The sequence below is a fragment of the Panthera onca genome, chromosome B3, assembly GCF_046562875.1.
Source record: "Panthera onca isolate mPanOnc1 chromosome B3, mPanOnc1 haplotype 2, whole genome shotgun sequence".
Taxonomy (NCBI): Eukaryota; Metazoa; Chordata; class Mammalia; order Carnivora; family Felidae; genus Panthera; species Panthera onca.
The window spans coordinates 110,101,900-110,121,243 of NC_138344.1; the positions used below are offsets into that span (position 1 = coordinate 110,101,900).

At 42.4% G+C, this 19,344-nt stretch overlaps 1 protein-coding gene across 3 annotated transcripts; it reads right to left on the bottom strand.

Annotated features, from left to right (window-relative positions):
• Positions 1-220: 220 nt before the first annotated feature.
• ZBTB25 (zinc finger and BTB domain containing 25) lies at positions 221-19,237 on the bottom strand. 3 transcript variants are annotated; one of them, XM_060620027.3, is made up of 3 exons: positions 18,828-19,237; positions 5,692-5,871; positions 221-2,102 (listed from the first exon to the last, which is right to left on the bottom strand). In XM_060620027.3, the coding sequence occupies exons 2-3, from the start codon at positions 5,862-5,864 to the stop codon at positions 968-970; spliced, it is 1,308 nt and encodes a 435-aa protein (XP_060476010.3). In that variant the 5' UTR covers positions 5,865-5,871; positions 18,828-19,237; the 3' UTR covers positions 221-967. The 3 variants fall into 3 exon arrangements, with proteins under 3 accessions (XP_060476010.3, XP_060476013.3, XP_060476008.3); XM_060620030.3 differs by having other exon boundaries at positions 18,724-18,828; XM_060620025.3 differs by lacking the exon at positions 18,828-19,237 and adding an exon at positions 17,294-18,716.
• Positions 19,238-19,344: the final 107 nt, after the last annotated feature.

Consider the following 19,344-nt stretch of genomic DNA (forward strand, 5'->3'; position numbering starts at 1 on the left):
AATATTTTTCATTAACAATGAGGTATGCTCAATGTGAAAAAATAAATAAAAGCCATGCAAGATGCTGCAGAGCTAATAAGTAAAAAGTGATTTTATTTTTTATTATTTTTTTTTTTTTTAGCAGTCAAAGGCTTTATTTGGGAACTAAGGTCTCAGGCGAGGTTCCGTGACTCAGGGAGAGAGAGAGAGAGGAAGGAGTCAGGGAAGTCGCCCCAAAAAGTGATTTTAAAACTACTCATGATTTATTATAGCTATGCCTTAAAACAAAATTTTTATACATTATATAGTTATGCATTAGAAATAACTTTAACTCCCTATGTGGAAGAAAATATTATTATTGTTTTTTATTATTTTTAAATCTTTAATGTTTATTTATTATTGAGAGACAGAGCGTGAGTGGGGGAGGAGCAGAGAGAGGGAGACAAAGAATGTGAAGCAGGCTCCAGGCTCCGAGCTGTCAGCACAGAGCCCATGTGGGGCTCGAACTCAGAATGGCAAGATCATGACCTGAGCAGAAGTTGGATACTCAACCAACTGAGCCCCCTCAGCGCCCCAGAAAATATTTTAAATAGTCTTTACAGCAGCTTATTCATGTGAAAAATTAGCCAAAACTGATAGTCTAGAGTATTCTTTAAAAAATTTCATTTACTTCATTTTCAATTTGGTTTTACTGATTCTACTTAGAAATTCTATAAATATTTACTCTAAAGTTCCATAATTCTTACACTGATTTCTGATTGCGTAATTGCGATTTATGAACGGTTCACGGCTCTACTTGAAGGTTACATTTTAATAGCCATGTGTATAACATACCTTACAATAAGACCTAATATATACCACCTTAAAGCTATGGATAAATGGCAAAGAAAAAAGCGAACAGATGTTGAGGAGGAAGAGAGTTTATGAATAAAAAAATGCATGTGGATTTTTTTTCAGAATTGGTATAAAAATTATGGAGGAGAAAGCGCTACTCCACAAGGATAGTGTCCACACTTTCTTGTGTGAGCTCTGACTCTAAGGCACAGGATGAATCTAACTGTTCTTGCGACAAGCAAGAACTTCTCAGGGGGACATCAGACCAGCTGTCACAGTACGGCTGAAATCTCTGGGCTACCACATTACTGAACCTTTGGCATCGGTTGTATCTGGAAGATTTACCTTTGTGTATATACATGTGTTCCAGCAGTTGGCTTTTTCGGAGAAATTTATGACCACAGATGGAACAGCTCATTTTTCTTTTCCTTGAAAAAGAAAAATTACAGTTTAATTCTACTGGCTCTGAGTCTTTGGAGATCAGAGACACTTGGCTGATCTGCAGAGGCTCGGTGGTACCCTGGTTTGAGTGGTCAGGCTGCTGCTCATTCTCCTTGACAATGAAGGAGCTGACCCTGCGGCATTCAAGAGCCTCACTGTTTTCATTAAGCGGATGCACTTCACCAAGGTCGTTGCTTTCCAGAATGGAAGCAGGGACACCAAACGGGAGGGATCCGGACACGTGGGTATGGAGATGTTGTCTTAGGTTACTACGGGAATCAAAACGTTCCCCACAGTAATGGCATAAGTGTATTTTGATACCGCTTTCGGTGAAAGTGGGGCCTGTCACCTCCGCTGAGGGTGAGGGATGGCTCTGGGAGATCACAGACTCTGGGTCACATCTCTCCTGCTTGATGGACACTGGGGGCTTCTGGTGTTCCTCCAAGGCCTGGGCAGCAGGACGGGCCCTCTGCTGATCGGCAGTGCCATCATCCAGCCCAATAGCGAGAGAGAGCTGCAGCTGGGGGTGGTCGCCCTGCGCAGCAGCCCTGTTGCCACTGTTACTGGCAGGAGCTTCTTTGACCTCCAGCCCCGGTTTGACAGCTGTTTTTTGGGTTGTTGAGATCTGAATGCCATACAGATTGGAGGACTGCACAGTCTCTGGTGAGAACACCTGATTCATTTCAGTCGCAATGTGAGAAAGGTAGTCGGCGTGAAGAAATCGAATCCCTTCCTCCAGGCGACTATGATCCACAATCTGTTTTGGCCCTTTCCCCGTGTACATAATGTGCAGCAAATAGCTGAATATGTCAGGTTGGATATCAGTTGGTTGTATTTTTATGCATTCACTGTTAAAAACAAAAAACAGAACCGCACAAAATGAAATGACCAGCTGGCCTTTTGGGTAGCAGCATACAGTCTAAGGCTAACGTGATTTCTTCCCAAGAAGTTCAAACTTAGCAATCTGCCTTGATGAAACATATCAACGGAAAGTTAAACTTTCACTATACACCAGCTCTGTGGCCCAGCAACAAGTCTTCATGTCTTCAACCTACCGCCTAAAGTTAAGAAACACACACAGATGTTCTGATGAGTTCAACATTTAGTGACTCCTAAGTGATATGCCCTATACAAGCTGCCAGGGAGTAGAAATGTGATGAATAAAACAGGTCCCTTGCTGTTAAGGAACTTACCAGTCTTTTGAATATATAATCAAAAGAACTGAGAATGGGGACCCAAAGGACACCTGCACGCCAGTCTTCACTGCAGCATTATTCACACTAGCCAAAAGGTGGAAGCAATGCGAGTGTCCAGCAACAGGTGCCTGGATAAACAAAATGTGGCCTGTCCGTACAGCGGACTATTACTCAGCCAGAGACAGGAATGAAGCTCTGACACCTGCTACAACATGGATGAACCTGGAAAACATCTGGTAGGTGAACTAAGCCAGACACAGAAGGACACATTTTGTAGGATGCCACTTATAAAAAATATCTAGAGCAGGCAAATTCATGGAGACGGAAAGTAGATTAGAGGTTACCAGCAGTTTGGGCCGGGAGAGATGGGGAGCTATTGCTTAATGGGCACAGAGTTGCTGTTTTGGGTGATGAAAAGTTTTGGAAATGACAGCAGTGATGGTTGCACAACGCTGCTGAAAATGGTTCAAATGGCAAACTTTATGTTATATATATTTTACCAAAATAAAAAATATTAAAAATTTTAAAAGGATCTATTGAAATTGGCAATATTTAGAATTTCAATTACACTAATCCCAGGGGCACCTGGGGGGCTCAGTCGGTTGAGCATCCGACTTCGGCTCAGGTCATGATGTCGTGGCTCGTGGGTTCGAGCCCTGCATCAGGCTCCATGCTGACAGCTCACAGCCTGGAGGCTGCTTAGTTCCTGTGTCTCACTCTCTCTCTACCCTCCCCTGCTCGCACTCTCTCTCACTCTCTCACTCTCTCTCTCTCTCTCTCTCTCTCTCATAAATAAATAAATAAATAAATAGCACTAATCTTATTTTGGCTTCCTAACTATATTAACACATCTAGTCTTTACATCACAAATGAATACAGGCATAACTTTGAAAAACTTCAAAATAACCCCAAGCCCAATTTTTAGATATGAATCTAGAATTCAGATAATAGGTGGAAATAATGAGTGAACAAGAAATTGGGAAACACCCTGCAAGATGAGGATAGACAGAACCTGAGGGAAGTGCTGGATGTCAAGGATCAACAGAACCAGTCAACGGACTTACCTTCTCTGAAGCAAAACTTTGTGAATGCTTCACAGTGCACTGGGTGTCAGTAAGTATAGCGACAATCCGTTTCTTTAGTCCCCGTATCTCGGGATTGCCTCCTGGGTTTCACTCTTAGCTCTCACCCACCCACTTCCAGGGTCTGTGGCAGGGCTTTTTTATATCGGTACAGAGCTCTGTTAACTGAGGATTTTTAGTTGCTCAACAGAGATACCAGACAGCAGGCCTGACACCTTTGCATCTCTTGGATTTAGTTCAGCGTGCATGGTGCCTGGCACACAACAGGCGCTTTGGGAGCTGAACCAACTCACAGCTCTTAGAGGAGACTGATGTGAAGGTACTGTTTCTAAGCCAGTTTCGACACTGACCCTAACTATGACACGTCCTCCCCTCCAACCTCCTCCCTCCTTGTGCCATGCATTCCAGTCATTCTGACGTACTCCGTTTCCTCAACGTACTAGCCTGGTTCATATCTGCCTATGTTTCTGTGCACTTTTCCCTCTGCCTGCAACGTACCTTCCTGCATTCCTCTACAACATCCGGAAAACTCCTCCTGATCCTTCAAGATACAGGGCCTCAATAAAGCCTATTCCAACCTCCTCAAAATAGAGCTGCTGACACTCCACTCTACCTTCTACAACACTTCTATTATAGACGTATCACGTTAATTATTGATAGCAGTAGCTAACAGTGCAAAGCTCCGTTCCAAGCATTTTAATATTATTAATCCATTTAAATCTCAACACCATGGGGTGAGTACACATACAATGCCAGTGTCTTACACAGAAGGAAACTGAGGCACAGACAGATCAATTACACTGCGATTATTTTCTTTACATGCACTATCTATGAGACTATTAACCCCTTGAGGGCAGGGAGCATAATTAGTCTGTTACTGGGGTCTAGCACAGTGCTGACATTAAGTACCTGATAAATACTTGAATGAATGAATGGGTAAATAAAAATGTGTAATTGAGGCTAGACTCCTAGTATTTCATGCACGGTCCTTTAAAAAAACATTGGGGCGCCTGGGTGGCTCAGTCGGTTGAGCGTCCGACTTCAGCTCAGGTCACGATCTCGCGATCTCGCGGTCCGTGAGTTCGAGCCCGGCGTCGGGCTCTGGGCTGATGGCTCAGAGCCTGGAGCCTGCTTCCGATTCTGTGTCTCCCTCTCTCTCTGCTCCTCCCCCATTCATGCTCTGTCTCTCTCTCTATCTCAAAAATAAATAAAAACGTTAAAAAAAAATAAAAAAAATAAAAAAAAAATAAAAAAACATAGAGAATTCTATCCCTTTCAATCGAGGATGGATTAAAGCTATTCTTTAAGAGCTCAGAATCTGAATACCACTTTCCTGCCCTCTTCCTACATACCCATCATGTTGGGATAACCTAAATTCAAAACATCAAAGCACTTTTTGAAAATAGTATTTGAAACAAATGACTTTTGAACTATAGTATAGAATATAAGATGGGTAGAACTATGACATTAAGGCCTTGCTATGAAAGTGCTACAGAACAGGTATCAAAAACTTAGTGGGTTAGAACACAGATCTTTAAAAACACGTATCTGCATTTGAGTGTAACTTATTGGGGGGCTATAATCCTGGATGGACCAATTATTTACTTCAACCTCAGTCTTCTTTTCTCTAAAATAGTGTGGATAAGAGGCACCTGGCTGGCTCAGTCGACTAAGCATCTGCCTCTTGAGTTCGGCTCAGGTCATGATCTCACAGTTCATGAGTTCAAGTCCCACATTGGGATCTGTGCTAATGGTGTGAAATCTGCTTGGGATTCCGTCTCCCTTGCTCTCTGCCCGCAATCCCCACCCCCACCCCCACACTGGGTTCTGTTTCTCTCTCTCTCAAGAATAAATAAACAAATAAACTAAAATAAAATAGTGTGCATAACAGTAGAATGTACATTAGGTAAATACTTAGTGCTTGGGTATGGGATAAGCCTCCAATAACTTTTAGCTATTACTGTTTTCATTTTTACCTTCCACCATGGATCCTACACACAGAGATGAATTACTGGATGTGTAAAAAAAAAAAAAATACATAACTTTTTTTTATTTCTTAAGATGACCCCATGACAAAGAATCCCCCAAATGATGTTACAATAGGTTTAGCTATATCACAATATTTAAAATTCTTCTGATTTACAAAAGCACATCCTTACCTTGTTTGGTGAATAAATATCATCTTGAAATAGTTAGAAAAAGCAGCAAGCACTGCTCTGTGGGCTTTGAAGTAAACGTCTCCAATAGCAACTGTGCAATCACACAGAAAACCAAATTCTCGCTGCATGTTCAGCTGCTGCAGGAGGACAAGGCTATGGCTACCTGTGTCCATTGTGGCTCTGAGAAAAAGCACAATTTTTGTTTGTTTTTTTTTTTGTTTTTTTTTTTGTTTTTTTTTTTTACAAAATTAGCTACAGTTCACACACATCTAGAGTACAAGGACACCTAAATTTAAACGAGATTATTCAATAGTTTTTAATACTGTTAATTTCACCCCAAACCTAGCTAACATGAAATCCCCTCCTTATGAAAATACCAATTCTTCAAAAACAGTAAAATATGGTCTTTTTCATTTGGTAAGAAGGTGGCTTGGTATGAGTGACACAGAAGCAAAAGGAAGGCTGTCCTTTTTTAATCTATCTGACCTCAACGTTACCAGTCCGCCCTGTTTCCTCACTGGAAAATGGGATTGAGATGCTGACCCATTCCTCAGAGCTAAATGAGTGAGGTTATGTGACAACCACCTTGTGATGGAAATGCTATTCAAATGTTAACCATAACTGTTAATAACTTAACAGTGTCCTGGCTGGGCTAGAGGTGTTACTGCTCCTTAGGAATCCTCTATGTGGTCAGGGGACACTGGCCTCCTGACTATCATACAATGTTTGGGAAATGTGTCAGTCACAGTACATTCAGGAGCCCTTAAAATAGATACTAAGCCACATCCCCTGATTTACATGGGGCCTGGAACCCTATGGGAAAGAGCCTATACCCTGATATTGACTGGATTCAGACATACATACAAGTATGGAGGCTCCTGAAGAAACAATACAGAATGGGACCACTGGTCCTGGGAAAAATCACGCATGAGAAAGAACACGCAGAAGAATTCTGCCAGCAAGGGAGAGCAGTGTGAGCAGCAAGGGTACTGAGTGCTGTCGTTATGCGTAGGTGGGAGGCCCCGCTTCACCACCTCCTCCCCAACCGTGTAGACAGCCACCAGTGTTTTAAGGAGAAGGCGGCCGGGTACGAAGGTCATCACTGGCAAGCTGGGGAAAACCTTCTCTAAAAGAGCAATTTCTGCGAAAGAGAATGAAGTTTCCTCACTAGCCAGAGACCAAAGTCAAAGAGGTCAGCGTTGAAAGTGTGGGGTTAGCTGTCTGGAGATTGGCCGCAGCTTGGGCAGCAGACAGCTGAGTGATCAATTATATAATAGAACCAGCTAACACTTAACGGTGTTTCCTTTCCCTTAGGAACTTTCTACTCATTTAATTCTCAATACAACTCTACAAGAAAGGGAGTAAGCAATGCACCTTACAGATGAAGAAACTGAATCAGTGCAGAATAAACGGACTCAAGTCATATTGCTAGTAAGTGGGAGAGCAGGGGATTCAAACCCAGGTACTGGGCTCCCGAGCCCAAATGTCCTCCCTTTCCACCTTTCAGAGGGAACATGACCCACAAACTGGAGATGCTTAGGGAATGGTCAGGTTATACATCAAGACACACAGGGAAGCCTTGGGGCACCTGGGTGGCTCAGTCAGTTAAGCTTCTGACTCTTGGTTTCGGCTCAGGTCATGATCTCCCGGTTTGTAAGTTTGAGCCCCGCATCGGGCTCTGCACTGACAGTGTGGAGCCTGCTCAGGATTCTTTCTCTCTCTCTCTCTCTCTCTCTCTCTCCCCCCCCCCCCTCTCTCTCAAAACAAACTTTAAAAGAAAAAATTATGAAGTAGTTCAGATGGACAAATAGGCCCAGAGAGCAATGGGACAAACACGCAGCCACCCAGCCCTGAGCACATAAGGTAAACGTTACAAACATGGCAGAGACCCCCTGCCATCTCTCCCCCGTTTGCACTGCCTCCGACCTTGCCTCTGAAGGCAGTCATCATCCTGACTTTGGTGTTTATGACTGTCTTGTAACAGCATTATGTTCTTGCTGCATCTGTACATATCCCTTAAGAAGGGAGAGTACTATTTTGCATGCTTTAAAAACGTATGTAAATAATAGCGTACTTTAGGAATCCTGCAATTTGCTGCTTTTAGTTCTACATTCATAAATTGCTTTTTAAAATTCTACTTACTCACACATAAGTTTCTCCTAGGCCTCCCCCAATTAAAAAATAAATGAAAACAAGACTCTTACTCCTTGCCATCTCATTTTAAAAGCCTGTAAGCAGTAATGAAATAAGGAAAATAACAGAACCTACAAAGACCCGAGCCTCAATAAAAATCCAAATTGTAAGTATTGTTCCAAAAGGCCATTTGACTAAAAGTCACTACTTATCGTATTTGCTACATTACCCAGAATCCTGAACTCCACCAATTTAGAGAGAGATTTAAACACCAAAATAAAACTGGGTATACTGAAGATTTCACCATGTGAAAAACATGTGTCTTAGATTCAATGAATGGTTCAAAGTGAAGTAGCTTAAACTAGCCTTACAAATTGTTTAAAGCAAAACAAAACCTCAGATCATAAACATTTTCACCAGATCTATATCTATCTGTCTATATATAGTGCAGTAGTATAATGAGCTATTGAACCACATGGAAATGAGAAAGGGCACACTAAAAAGCCACATATACAAAAATGTTGTGGTTAATCGTCTATGAGTAACAGTTAAATTCTTCACTTACTGAACACATTTTTTTTGAAGAGAAACTTAATAAAGAAAAAATTATTTGAAAGCACGCATTACACAAGGCCCAGGGATAGAAAAAAAATTACACAGATACTGCAATCAAGAAGACTGCAGGCTAATAGGGGAGACAAAACATAAAACATAATAATTATGATATAAAGTAAAAGTGATAAATGTCCTAAGAGCAGTTCAGAGAACATGTTATGGGGGGGGGGGGGGGGGCAGGGACAACAGCAGGTGACTCAATGGAAAATAAGCCATTATTTAGATGGACAGGCAGAGGATGAACATAGCATTCCAGGCAGAAAAAAATAGGATGAATAGAATTACAGGGAAGAGTGTGAATATACAGGTAACTGAAGAATTCAGTCGGGCATAGAAAAAACAAAAGTAAGTGACTAACGAGATGTGGTTAGCTCACACAGGGTACCAATTGTAAAACTGAAAGGTACTCCAGGTGTGTTTGAGATGAACTGTTAAGACGTTTTTGCTAGAGGGAGAACACATAGTAGTTAAAGCTCAGACCCTGGAATTAGACAGCTTGGATTAAAATTTCAATTCTGTCATTTAGCTGTATGATCTTGAGAAGATACTTAACTTTCTGGTCTTTGGTTTTACTTGTAAACTATGGATGGATAATTACAGTATCTATCTATCTCACAGGTTGTTATGTAGATTTAATACGATAATGCATATAAGCACTTAAAAGTAGTGGGGCCCATAATACCAAGTATCGTCATCATCATCATCAGGCCTGTTAGTCAAACTGCTCTAGTAACAATACATAAAAAAGATTAGCAAGGGAAAGGTATGGAGAAATAAAGACCAGCAAGGAGTCTGCTGTAATATCCAAGTAATGGCAGTGGGAATGAAGGAATAAAAAAAGACGCACCAGACGCAGAACTGACATGACCTGGCAGCAGACTGGAAGTGATAAGACACAGAGAATATCAAGTCAAAGGTGAGTGTCAGAATTCCAGCTTGGGTCACTGGAAGAATTCGTTCCTCCCTTCAGGTCGTATTTGCAGAATAACTGTCAGGTGTCAATACAAAGGCAGGGTCCCAGAATGCTGGGGAAGAGGCACAGAAGCTGTCTTAATAAAAGAGAAGTTTCATTTTGGACATAGTTCAAGGTGTTCACGCTAGGACATCTGAGTAGAAACGCTTGGTGATCAATGAGACAACATGAGGACTGGGGCTCTGGAGATCAGGGCTAGACAGAGAGAGAAGGGCCTCAGTAATTACACAACCGAAGCCACCAGGAGTGGATGGGACTACTGAGTGAAATAAGAGGGAAAAAAAGCTAAGAATGAATCCTTGAACAACACAGAAAAGACACAAGAAGAAGAAAAGGAGAAATAAAATATATTTTCTTATATAAGGGAATGGTGAAGGAAAGGCAAGAGCCTTGGCTGGGGGAGCCCAACAGCCTCCATTTTCCATGGTGGAAAATGCTGCAGACAAACGTGAGGATGAGGCCTATTACAAATGCCCCAAGTGTGGGGACCAAGAGGTTTCTGGTGACCTTTGACAATGGGAAAGCAGCAAGAGCAAAATATCTCACTGCAAGAGGATGTTAGAAAGCACACGTCATAAGTAGGTACAGATAGGATAGGGCACTGAGAATAGGCAGCTTCAGCTTGGAGAAGACTTCCAGCCTGAAGAGGGGTGGAGTCTCTAGAAGCCAGAAGGAACACAAGCAGAAGTCTTAAGTGTAGTAGTCAGCCACAGAGAAGAGAGGGATTTCTTTCTGATGGTGGCAAGGAGATGATGAGGTGAGGGGAGAATGTGAGAGTAGTCTGTAGATGGCTTTGATTTACAATATTATGAAGTTAGTCCATATGCAAAGGGAAGAGCTGAATTTAGGCCTTGAAAGAAACCTAGAGTAATAATCCCTGATGCTAACATATAGTGATGAAGTTCATACAGAACTTTCACATAAAACAATCTCTTTTTCTCTTTTAGGTGTGATACTTTCTATTAACCTGTCTTCAAATTCATGGACTCTTGTCATTTCTGTTAAACTCATTCAGTGAATTTTTAATTTCAGATATATTTCCAGGTCTAAAATTTTCATCTCATTCCTTTTTAGTGTCTGGTTCTCTGCTGAGATTTCCTATTTCTTTGCCCATTACCACTTTACTTTATGTTCTTGAGCATAGTTATAATAGCTACTTTAAATCTTCTCTGCCAGGGGTGCCTGGGTGGCTTGGTCAGTTAAGTGTTTGGCTCAGGTCATGATCTCACAGTTTGTGAGTTCGAGCCCCGCGTCAGGCTCTGCGCTATTGGTTCAGAGCCTGGAGCCTGCTTCGGATTCTGTGTCTCCCTCTCTCTGCCCCTCCCCTCCCCTGCTTGTGCCCCGTGTCTCTCTCTCAAAAATAAACATTAAATCTTCTCTGCCAAATCCAACCTCTGGGTCATCTTGGAATCAATCTTCATTAATTAGGGTGATAGTTTTCTGTTTCATTTTGGACAATATCCTAGACATTGTGATTACTGCAGTAAAGACTCTAGATTCTGTAATATTCTTCCAAAACACATTGATGTTTTTGCTTTGTTGTTATAATTAACTTGGTTGGACTTAAACTCCAAATTCTGCCTGCCCTCTGGTTCAGTGTTTTTAGCAGTAGGTGTGCCGAATGGGGGTTGCTCCACATATATCTAAGTTTAGGGATTGGCAAGAGATTCAAGCTGAGTAATATACAGTATTTGGGGTCCTCCCAGCATCCTTTCTGGAATTTTCCTTTTCTTCCCAGCTGTGTGATCACCCTGAACTCTGTCCTCTTTTCTTCAAGCAAGTAAGATTACAGGTTATTAACCTAATTTTAGCCATCTCCTCATGTCACCAACAGGAGTCTTCTCTCAGGATAAAAGCCATAGAAATGGAAATGTGCCCACTGCTGTTCCCTTCTCCCAAGTATAGACCTTATTCCAGTTTCTGCCTGATTTTTGTCACTTTCAAATGCCATCTGGTAGTTTCTAAAGCTTTTTTTCAAGTTCATACAGTTGACCCTTGAACATTGGTTTGAGCTGCACAGGTCCACTTATATGTGGATTTTTTTCCATAAACACAGTACTGTACATGTATTTTCTCTGACCTATGATTTTTTTTTAAGTAAGCTCCAGGCCCAACATGGGGCTTCAACTCAGAACCCCGAGATCAAGAGTCGAACGCTCTACTGACTGAGCTAGCCAAGCTCCCCTTCCTTATGATTTTAGTAAGTTTTCTTTTCTCTACCTTATTATAATATAGCATATTATACATATAAAAAATGTGTTAGTTGACTGTTTATGCTATCAGTAAAGCTTCCAGTCAACAATAGGCTCTTAGCAGTTAAGCTGAGGGTAGGGAGTCAAGTTATATGCAGATTTTCAACTGCAGAGGGGTTGGTACCCCTAATCCCCACTCAGTGCAAGGGTCAAATGTAGTTTTTATTTCAGAATTGTCCCAACAGGAACTACTCAGCCATTATCACCCTTCATCAGTTCTAAATAGTCCTGGACTCAAGATCCACTTACACTCTTAAACACTATTAAGGACTGCAAAAGGCTGTTGTTTATGTGGATTATATTTATCAATATTTGCCATATAAAAAATTAAAAGTGAGACTTTTTTTTGAGAGACGTAATGTGTTAGCATGTGAGCAAGGGAGGGGCAGAGGGGGGACGGGGGGAGGGGGAGGAGGGAGGGAGGGAGAGAGAGAGAGAGAGAGAGGGAGAGAGAGAGAGAGAGGGAGAGAGAATCCCAAGCAGGCTCCATGCTCAGTGCAGAGTCCAACGTGGGGCTCAATCCTATGACCCTGGGATCATGACCTAAGCCAACATCAAGAGTCAGATGCTCAACTGATTGAGCCACACAGGTGCCCCAAAAGGGAGACATTTTAAAATTTTTAATTCATTTAAAATAACAGTAAGCCCATTATATATTAACATAAAATATACTTTTTCTAAAAAAATAACTACATATATTTTTTAAGTGGAAGGGTAACATTGTTTTATAGTTAACAATCTTCTGATGCCTGGCTCTAAAAAATACAGCTGGGTTCATTGCTTCTCCGTTCACATAATCTGTTGCCACATTAAAAAAAAAAAAATGTTTATTTATTGGGACGCCTGTGTGGCTCAGTTGGTTGATTGTCCGACTTTGGCTCAGGTCATAATCTCAGGATTTGTTGAGTTCGAGCCCTGTGTTGGGCTCTGTGCTGACAGCTCAGAGGCTGGAGCCTGCTTCAGATTCTGTGTTTCTCTCTCTCTCTCTGACCCTCCCCTACTTGCGCCCTGTGTCTTCCAAAAATAAATAAACGTTTAAAAAAAAAAGTTTATTTATTTTGAGAGAGAGAATCCCAAGCAGGCCGTGTGCTCTGAGGTCAGAGCCCTACTCAGGGCTCAATCTCCTAAACTGTCAGATCATGACCTGAGAAGAAATCGAGTCGGTTGCTTAACCAACTGAGCCACCCAGGTGCCCCTGCCACATGTTGTTTCGATTCAAGCATAGTAAGATATTTCAGCCTTGCAAAAGCAAGCTCCTTGTAGATCCTGAAAAGGTTTCCGGAACCTCTGGGGGTCCTTGCACCATAATTTGAGAATCTCTGCCCTATGCTATCTTTTTTTGATCCTATGAGGTAGTAGAGCAGGTACTATATTGGTTCCATTTTATGGTTGAGGAAGCACAGGCTTAGGGAAAGCAGGAAAGGTACCCGACGTCAGGCAATTAGCCATTAACTGACAGTACTTCAGGTCTGACTTTACTTTTATTTTTTTGTTAAAGTTAATTAGTTACTCAAGGACAATTCCTTTTTTTTTTTTAATGTTTATTATTTATTTTTGAGAGCAAGAGAGACAAAGCCCGAGCCGGGGAGGGGCAGAGAAAGAGGAAGACACAGAATCTGAAGCAGGCTCCAGCCATGAGCGGTCAGCAGAGCCCAATATAGGGCTCAAACCCATGAACTGGGGGATTATGCCCTGAGCTGAAGTCAGACGCTCAACCAACTGAGCCACACAGGCACCCTTCAAGTCTGACTTTAAACTCATGCCCTTTCTTTAAAATCCCCATGTAAAACTTTTAACATACATACTGATGCAGATTTTGCAAATATATTGAATTGAATAAGGGGGAAATTTTTCCAAGTGTATAAAATGAAAAAAACTCAGATCTGTTAAAAAAAAAAAACAAAAACAAACCACAACTTACATACATAATAGGCTCATTCAAACTTGTTTGCATAATAATAGACCTTTGATGTTTCAAGGCAACACAACCAGATTTTATCTCATGTCAGTATAGCCAATCCACCACAGAGTTATTAAAAACATTTGCTAATGCAACCTACTTTGCAAATTATTAGCTAAACTTTTCATATAGCCTTTGCTCATTATTTCTTTGACCATCAATTCTATTTTCTCTACTATGTGGAACAGCCAAAGCTTTCTATGCATGCAGAAAGATCTTAGAAGTTACATTTAAGAATTTCCGGTGGAGGGGCAGCTGGGTGGCTCAGTTGGTTGTGTCCAACTCTTGACTTGGCTCAAGCCCTGCATAGGGCTCTGTGCTGGGCATGGAGCCTGCTTAAGATTCTCTCCCTCCCTCCCTCTGGGAGGGAAAAAAAAAGTTAAGAAAAAACGAATTTGGGGTGGCAATTTTAAGATGTGAGAGAGGTTGCAGAAAAATAATTTTATACATTTTATTAAATTGACAAATACCATAGTCAAAATGAAAGAGTACTTCATCTTAAGATGCTTTATTATCAAAGTGGTATTTATACTGTGATAATAAAATCAGTATTGATATTTAAGAAAAACTACAAAATCTTATTTACTAACTCAATTGCAGTAACTCTGGATTAGCTCAAACTAAGTAAACTAGAACAGCTTTATACCAGTATCTATTTTTGTTTAATAAAAAGTTAGCTGACATTTAACATCTTTTAGTTTTTACTTATTTTATATTATTTATTCTCATTTATTTAAATATTTATTGTATTAGACTGGACTCTCAGATCTATGGTAGCCAGACGATAGACGATATCCTTGAATACACAGCTTTTCATTCTCTCAGGCTGTATGAATCTTTAATAAAAAAGAGACATAGGTATAAGACATCTGTTGCTGTAGAAAATAAACAGTCTTAGATATTTTCTCTGTGGTTCCTACCATTGTGACTTTATTATTAATTATAATTAATAGACAAAGAGAAAAGTTGGCAGAGGAATGTGTACAGCTTTTTTGAGATACTTACTCATGGCTATAAATACAAAGATAAAAGCAGATATATTCAAAGTGCCAAGTGATAACAGACTTTATACAATGGTTTTAATTTTTCAACGGTACTTTCACATGACTGTGGAGGTGTAACAGTTTATAATCTAGAGAAGGAATGTTTGCAGAGATCATTTTATCATGGAACAGTAGCTCTTATCACTGACTGTACTGTAAAACTTAAAATGCAGGGGCTGTACTGATGCCTGCGTTCCACTCCACGCTAACCCAAAGACAATTGCTGTGAGGCTCAGATCCTTTTTTAAAAAGCTCTTCAGGTAGTTCTAATATGATGCCTCAGTTAAGAACCACTGTATTAGAAGGGAACCAAGCAACCCGAAGAGAATATTTCACTCTATAATTTCAGAGTAAAAGAAGCAATTTTACAAGAAGTTCTCAAAATGTGGGAATTATACCAATTATGTTAAATGAAAAATCAACTATTGTACTTCTAATGTTAAACAAAAAAATTAGCCAGATCCTAAGAAACAAAAGTGCTCCCAAACTAGTAGAATGGGCACTGGGGGCAGAGGAGGAACACATCATTTCCAGACTTCTTCTAAAGAAGTATTTAGGAAAAAGAGGTATGTCCTCTCAGACGCCATTATGCCTATTTTCATAATATCTGAAAATGATACGGAAATCACAAATCTGAAAATACTGAGATAAAACGTACAGTAATTCTAGGATCTGCTTATGAAAATCACTAAAAATATTAGAAAAGAGGGTAAGAAGCAGACGTGGTAGAAGACACAGGAAGAGCAGTTATGCTCTAGAAACCTTTAACGGAACAGGGAGACGTTAGTTTGGGGCCTCCTGCCTGTTGCCAGACCCAGCCAGCCTACTACATCTCTAACCCCCATCTAACCAACATGTGGGATGCCTGATAAAGCCGCAGCACCAGGCAAACATGAATGCTAATACTGGTGAATGCAAACAGCTAGTGGACCTTAAAAAAATCAGAACCCTGTGAAGGAAAATAAACGGTCTTCTTAGTCCACTAAAAAAATAATGACTGCATTTCTGAAAGAAAAAAAAAGCTACTCAAAGGACAGAAAGCTGGAAAACGACAATGCTAGTACAGATCTAGAATACAGTATAAACAAGAATAATTATTACTTCTGAATATAGGTGAACCAGTACTTCCTTTGCTACAGAACGTTCCACAAACATGTTATCCACATGGGTTAATTTTGCTTAAAGTGCCTAGAGTTTTTCACAAGGAACCAAAAGTCATTATATGACTGATAAGTACAGGGAAGAAATGAATTAGAAAAATTTCAAAAATAACTAACAATACTATAAACATTTTTTTCTTCAATTAAGATTTAAAAAGGGGTGTGTGGGAGGCTCAGTCGGTCAAGCGTCCAACTTCAGCCCAGGTCATGATCTCATGGGTTCAGGTTCGTGAGTTCAAGCCACGCATGGGGCTCTGTGCTGACAGCTGGGAGCCTGGAGCCTGCTTCGAATTCTGTGTGCCACTCTCTTTTACCCTCCCCCACAACAAGTAAACATGAAAAACATTTTTTTTAAAGATTAAAAAAAAAATTCCCACTGGCAAAGGGAAAGCAGATGTGTGAATAAATTACTAATCCTAAAACTGATGTTTGTTTCAAATACTTTCCTCTTACTCCACTCGCCCTAAACAAGTTCAAGTAGCAATCTTTAGTATCCTAGAAAAAATAATACTGTTCTAGTTAAAGTAGCTACTATTATAATGAGTAAATACTATATGCAAGGCCTTGTGCTAAGTGCTCTATGTACATTCTCCCTTTTAGTCCTCACCTTGACTATGCGTTATTTTAATTTCCGTTTTACAGATGAAGAAAAACCTAGACTTAGTACCCACAACTAGCAGATAGTATAAAGTGGGTATCAAGAGCTAGGTCTGATTCCATAACCTGCGCTGATAACTATCAACTGGAATAGTACTTTTCTTAGCATTCTTCTCTCAAAAGACTGACGTTCGCATGCAATTTGGAATAAATAAGCAAAAACGGAGCACAGGAAGTGGTGTACGAGTACTTTATAATTTATCAAGATAAGAGCACCTGCACTGCTTTTTTAAGACGAGGAAAAAAAAAAACAACCCTGCAATAATCTAAAACCCCAACTCTGTTCTGGCCCTATTATGACAAAAAAAAAGACAAGTTTTTCTGTAACAAGATGGTCAAGCACCACCTATGGGCCATAGTAAATAAATCACTTTGGTTCAGTGGTGGGGAGGGCATTATGCAACACTTCCCAGCACTGCCTTTGCCAGGATATTTTACGGCCTAGACTCTTGGGCCCCTCCTCCCCAGCTAGACAGCCTGGCTCCTGCCCATTCCCCTCAGGAGATAGGGTGGAAGCACACAGCTCCATTTTCTAAGGCAAAGAGGGCAGCTGAAAGTCCTGCTCAGCCTCTCTGGGCAACCACAGGCGCCAATAAATCAGCCACAGGCGATTCTCTCATCCTTTTCCTGGCTTGAAGTCGTAGCAAGATACAATGCACAAGAGCACTGACTGGACTTGTGAGATAAGTGATCTGGCCTTGAATTCTGCTGTAAATGACAGTATCACAGAAGACAGGTAAATCCTCTAAGTCTGTTTCCTCGCTTGTAACATAGAAACACTACTACCTCCTTTTTTATTAAGTACTCACAATTCATCTATGAAAGTGGCTAGCCACTGCTGGTGCTCAGTAAACAGCGAACAAGCTGAGGAGAATCCATTTCCACTGCTTCCAAATAAGACATTCAGGGAAGGGCTGGGCAAAAAGGTATAGCACGTCATGTGACGCCCCTCCCTGCTTTGTCGCTAACCATCCTTGTGACCTTCCACGGTTTCCCGTAACCTCCCAGCTATCAGAACTAATCTATTCCAAACAAACAAACAAACAAAACCAAAATGAATCTATTACACGTGCTATCCCGTATCCTGCGCCCTATTAAGGGACTGTTTTCTGATCATGGATAGTTTACCCTTAACCAAAACACATCCAGATTGCTTGCTAAACAGATCTTTGATGCCTTAACCTAAGGAAGCAACCAATGCTGCAAACATTGGTTATTCTTGCAGATAATACGGCTGAATTTTGGAGACAGGCTTTGAGCCCCAAAGTACATCATAGGGAGTCTATTTCACCTAGAGATAATGCCAACCCCATTCCTTAAAATAACAGAGCCATCACACAATGGCCAAGCCTGGTTTCTCAATAATCTGAATCAAGGCAAGTATATCCCCTCTGGCAGACAGTCTCTACAGTGAGTGGGTTAAACCGGCACTGTGCTCCTGGTGTGGTGGAGAGCCCAATAATCAAGGCCTAGAGCCCTACGGTCCAGTTACTCAAAAGATGTAGGGCTTCTATCAAGCTACACGTTCTTTAGGCCGGGTGTCTTTGATTGTAAAATGAGAGGGATGAACTGGATTTCCTCTAAGGCCCCTTGCAGCTTTAAAATGTCATTCCAACGTATACCTTACACGCTTGACAAAATCCTGTGAGAATCAACAGTTTTGCCAAAAGACCCGAGTCTCAAGAGAACGAATACCAAATATAATTCCCCGGGGGAACCGGGCGTTACTTTAGGAAACACATTAGCTACTATCAAGTTCCAAGTACAGCTCTAGGTGCTGCCTAAGCAGCTTGATTTTTCCAAATAACAAGTGCTAGGTAAGCAGTGAATGATGGGGCAAACTTTTAAAAGAAAAACTGGATTTACTCAGAATGAAATCAATATAATCCGAAAAAAGGAAGAAATGAATTATGAAGGGGGGAGGAACTTCCTGCCCTAGAAACGGGGTAATCACAAACAGGGGTGGGGGAGGGAGAGGACAGTGGCCGAAGCGTCTCGCAGTTTGCACCACGAGACCCGCCCACTTGCGAGAAGGGTCCGCGCGGCCGCCCGGGGAACGCCGCAGGCCTGCTGGCGGGGGTTCCCACGCGGGGTCAGGCCCCGACAGCCACCTTCTGCGGGCAGCGAAAGGTGCTTCTGGGCATCCTCGGCCCAGCGCTCCCTCGCGGTTGCCATTTTCCTCCTGTGCCCTGATTGACATGTCAAACGGACCAGAACACCCCTCTCCCCAGCTACTTGCATCTGTCCCACGACCGGCGCAGCTGCAGGCCGCCGCCCCGGGCGGCTCGCGGCGGGAGGGACTGAGCCCGGAGCAGCCCACAGGGGCCGGGCCGCGTCGCTTACCCAGACGCCGCCGCGGCGGCCAGCCGGCTCCACCGTGCGGGAGGGGCGGCTCCCGCGCCGCGCACGTCACGCGGCGGCGCCGGCTCACGCACCCCACGGTCCGCTCTCGCGCGGCTTCCCGCGCCGGCCGCCCCGCGATGGGCCCACGTGACCGCGCGCCTGGTAGCCGGGGAACGAGGAGAGCGGGGGCAGAAGAGTGCGTGCGTACGTGCGCGCCCGCCCGCCTGCCTACTCAAGAGGCTAGGCGGGGGTCGGCCCGCGCTCTGGGCACCTCCGCCACGGTCCTCAGTCGTGACTCTGTAGGCGGAAGCGTGGAGATGAGCTTTAGCGTCACAGGCTCCCCACACACAACCGCGTGACCCGGGGACTTTCCCCAGGGTGTGCAGAAGCACAGCACTACCTCAGTTCGGGGGTGGGGGTGGGGGAGGATGCGCCCGCGTGTTCGCGGGAAGAGGGGTGGGGGCGCGGGGCCAAGGAGGCCGAGCCGCTGGAGCCTGAGGGGGGGTGCGGGGGGAGG

Excerpts from the sequence above, each read along its gene's own strand:
- ZBTB25 (XM_060620025.3), bottom strand. The coding sequence starts at position 17,424 with ATGACGTGCTATACCTTTTTGCCCAGCCCTTCCCTGAATGTCTTATTT. Across the intron at positions 5,872-17,293 it reads GCCACTTTCATAGATGAATT|AGCCACAATGGACACAGGTA; the intron begins GTGAGTACTTAA and ends GCTTTTTCTCAG. Across the intron at positions 2,103-5,691 it reads ATATTTATTCACCAAACAAG|TGAATGCATAAAAATACAAC; the intron begins GTAAGGATGTGC and ends TGTTTTTAACAG.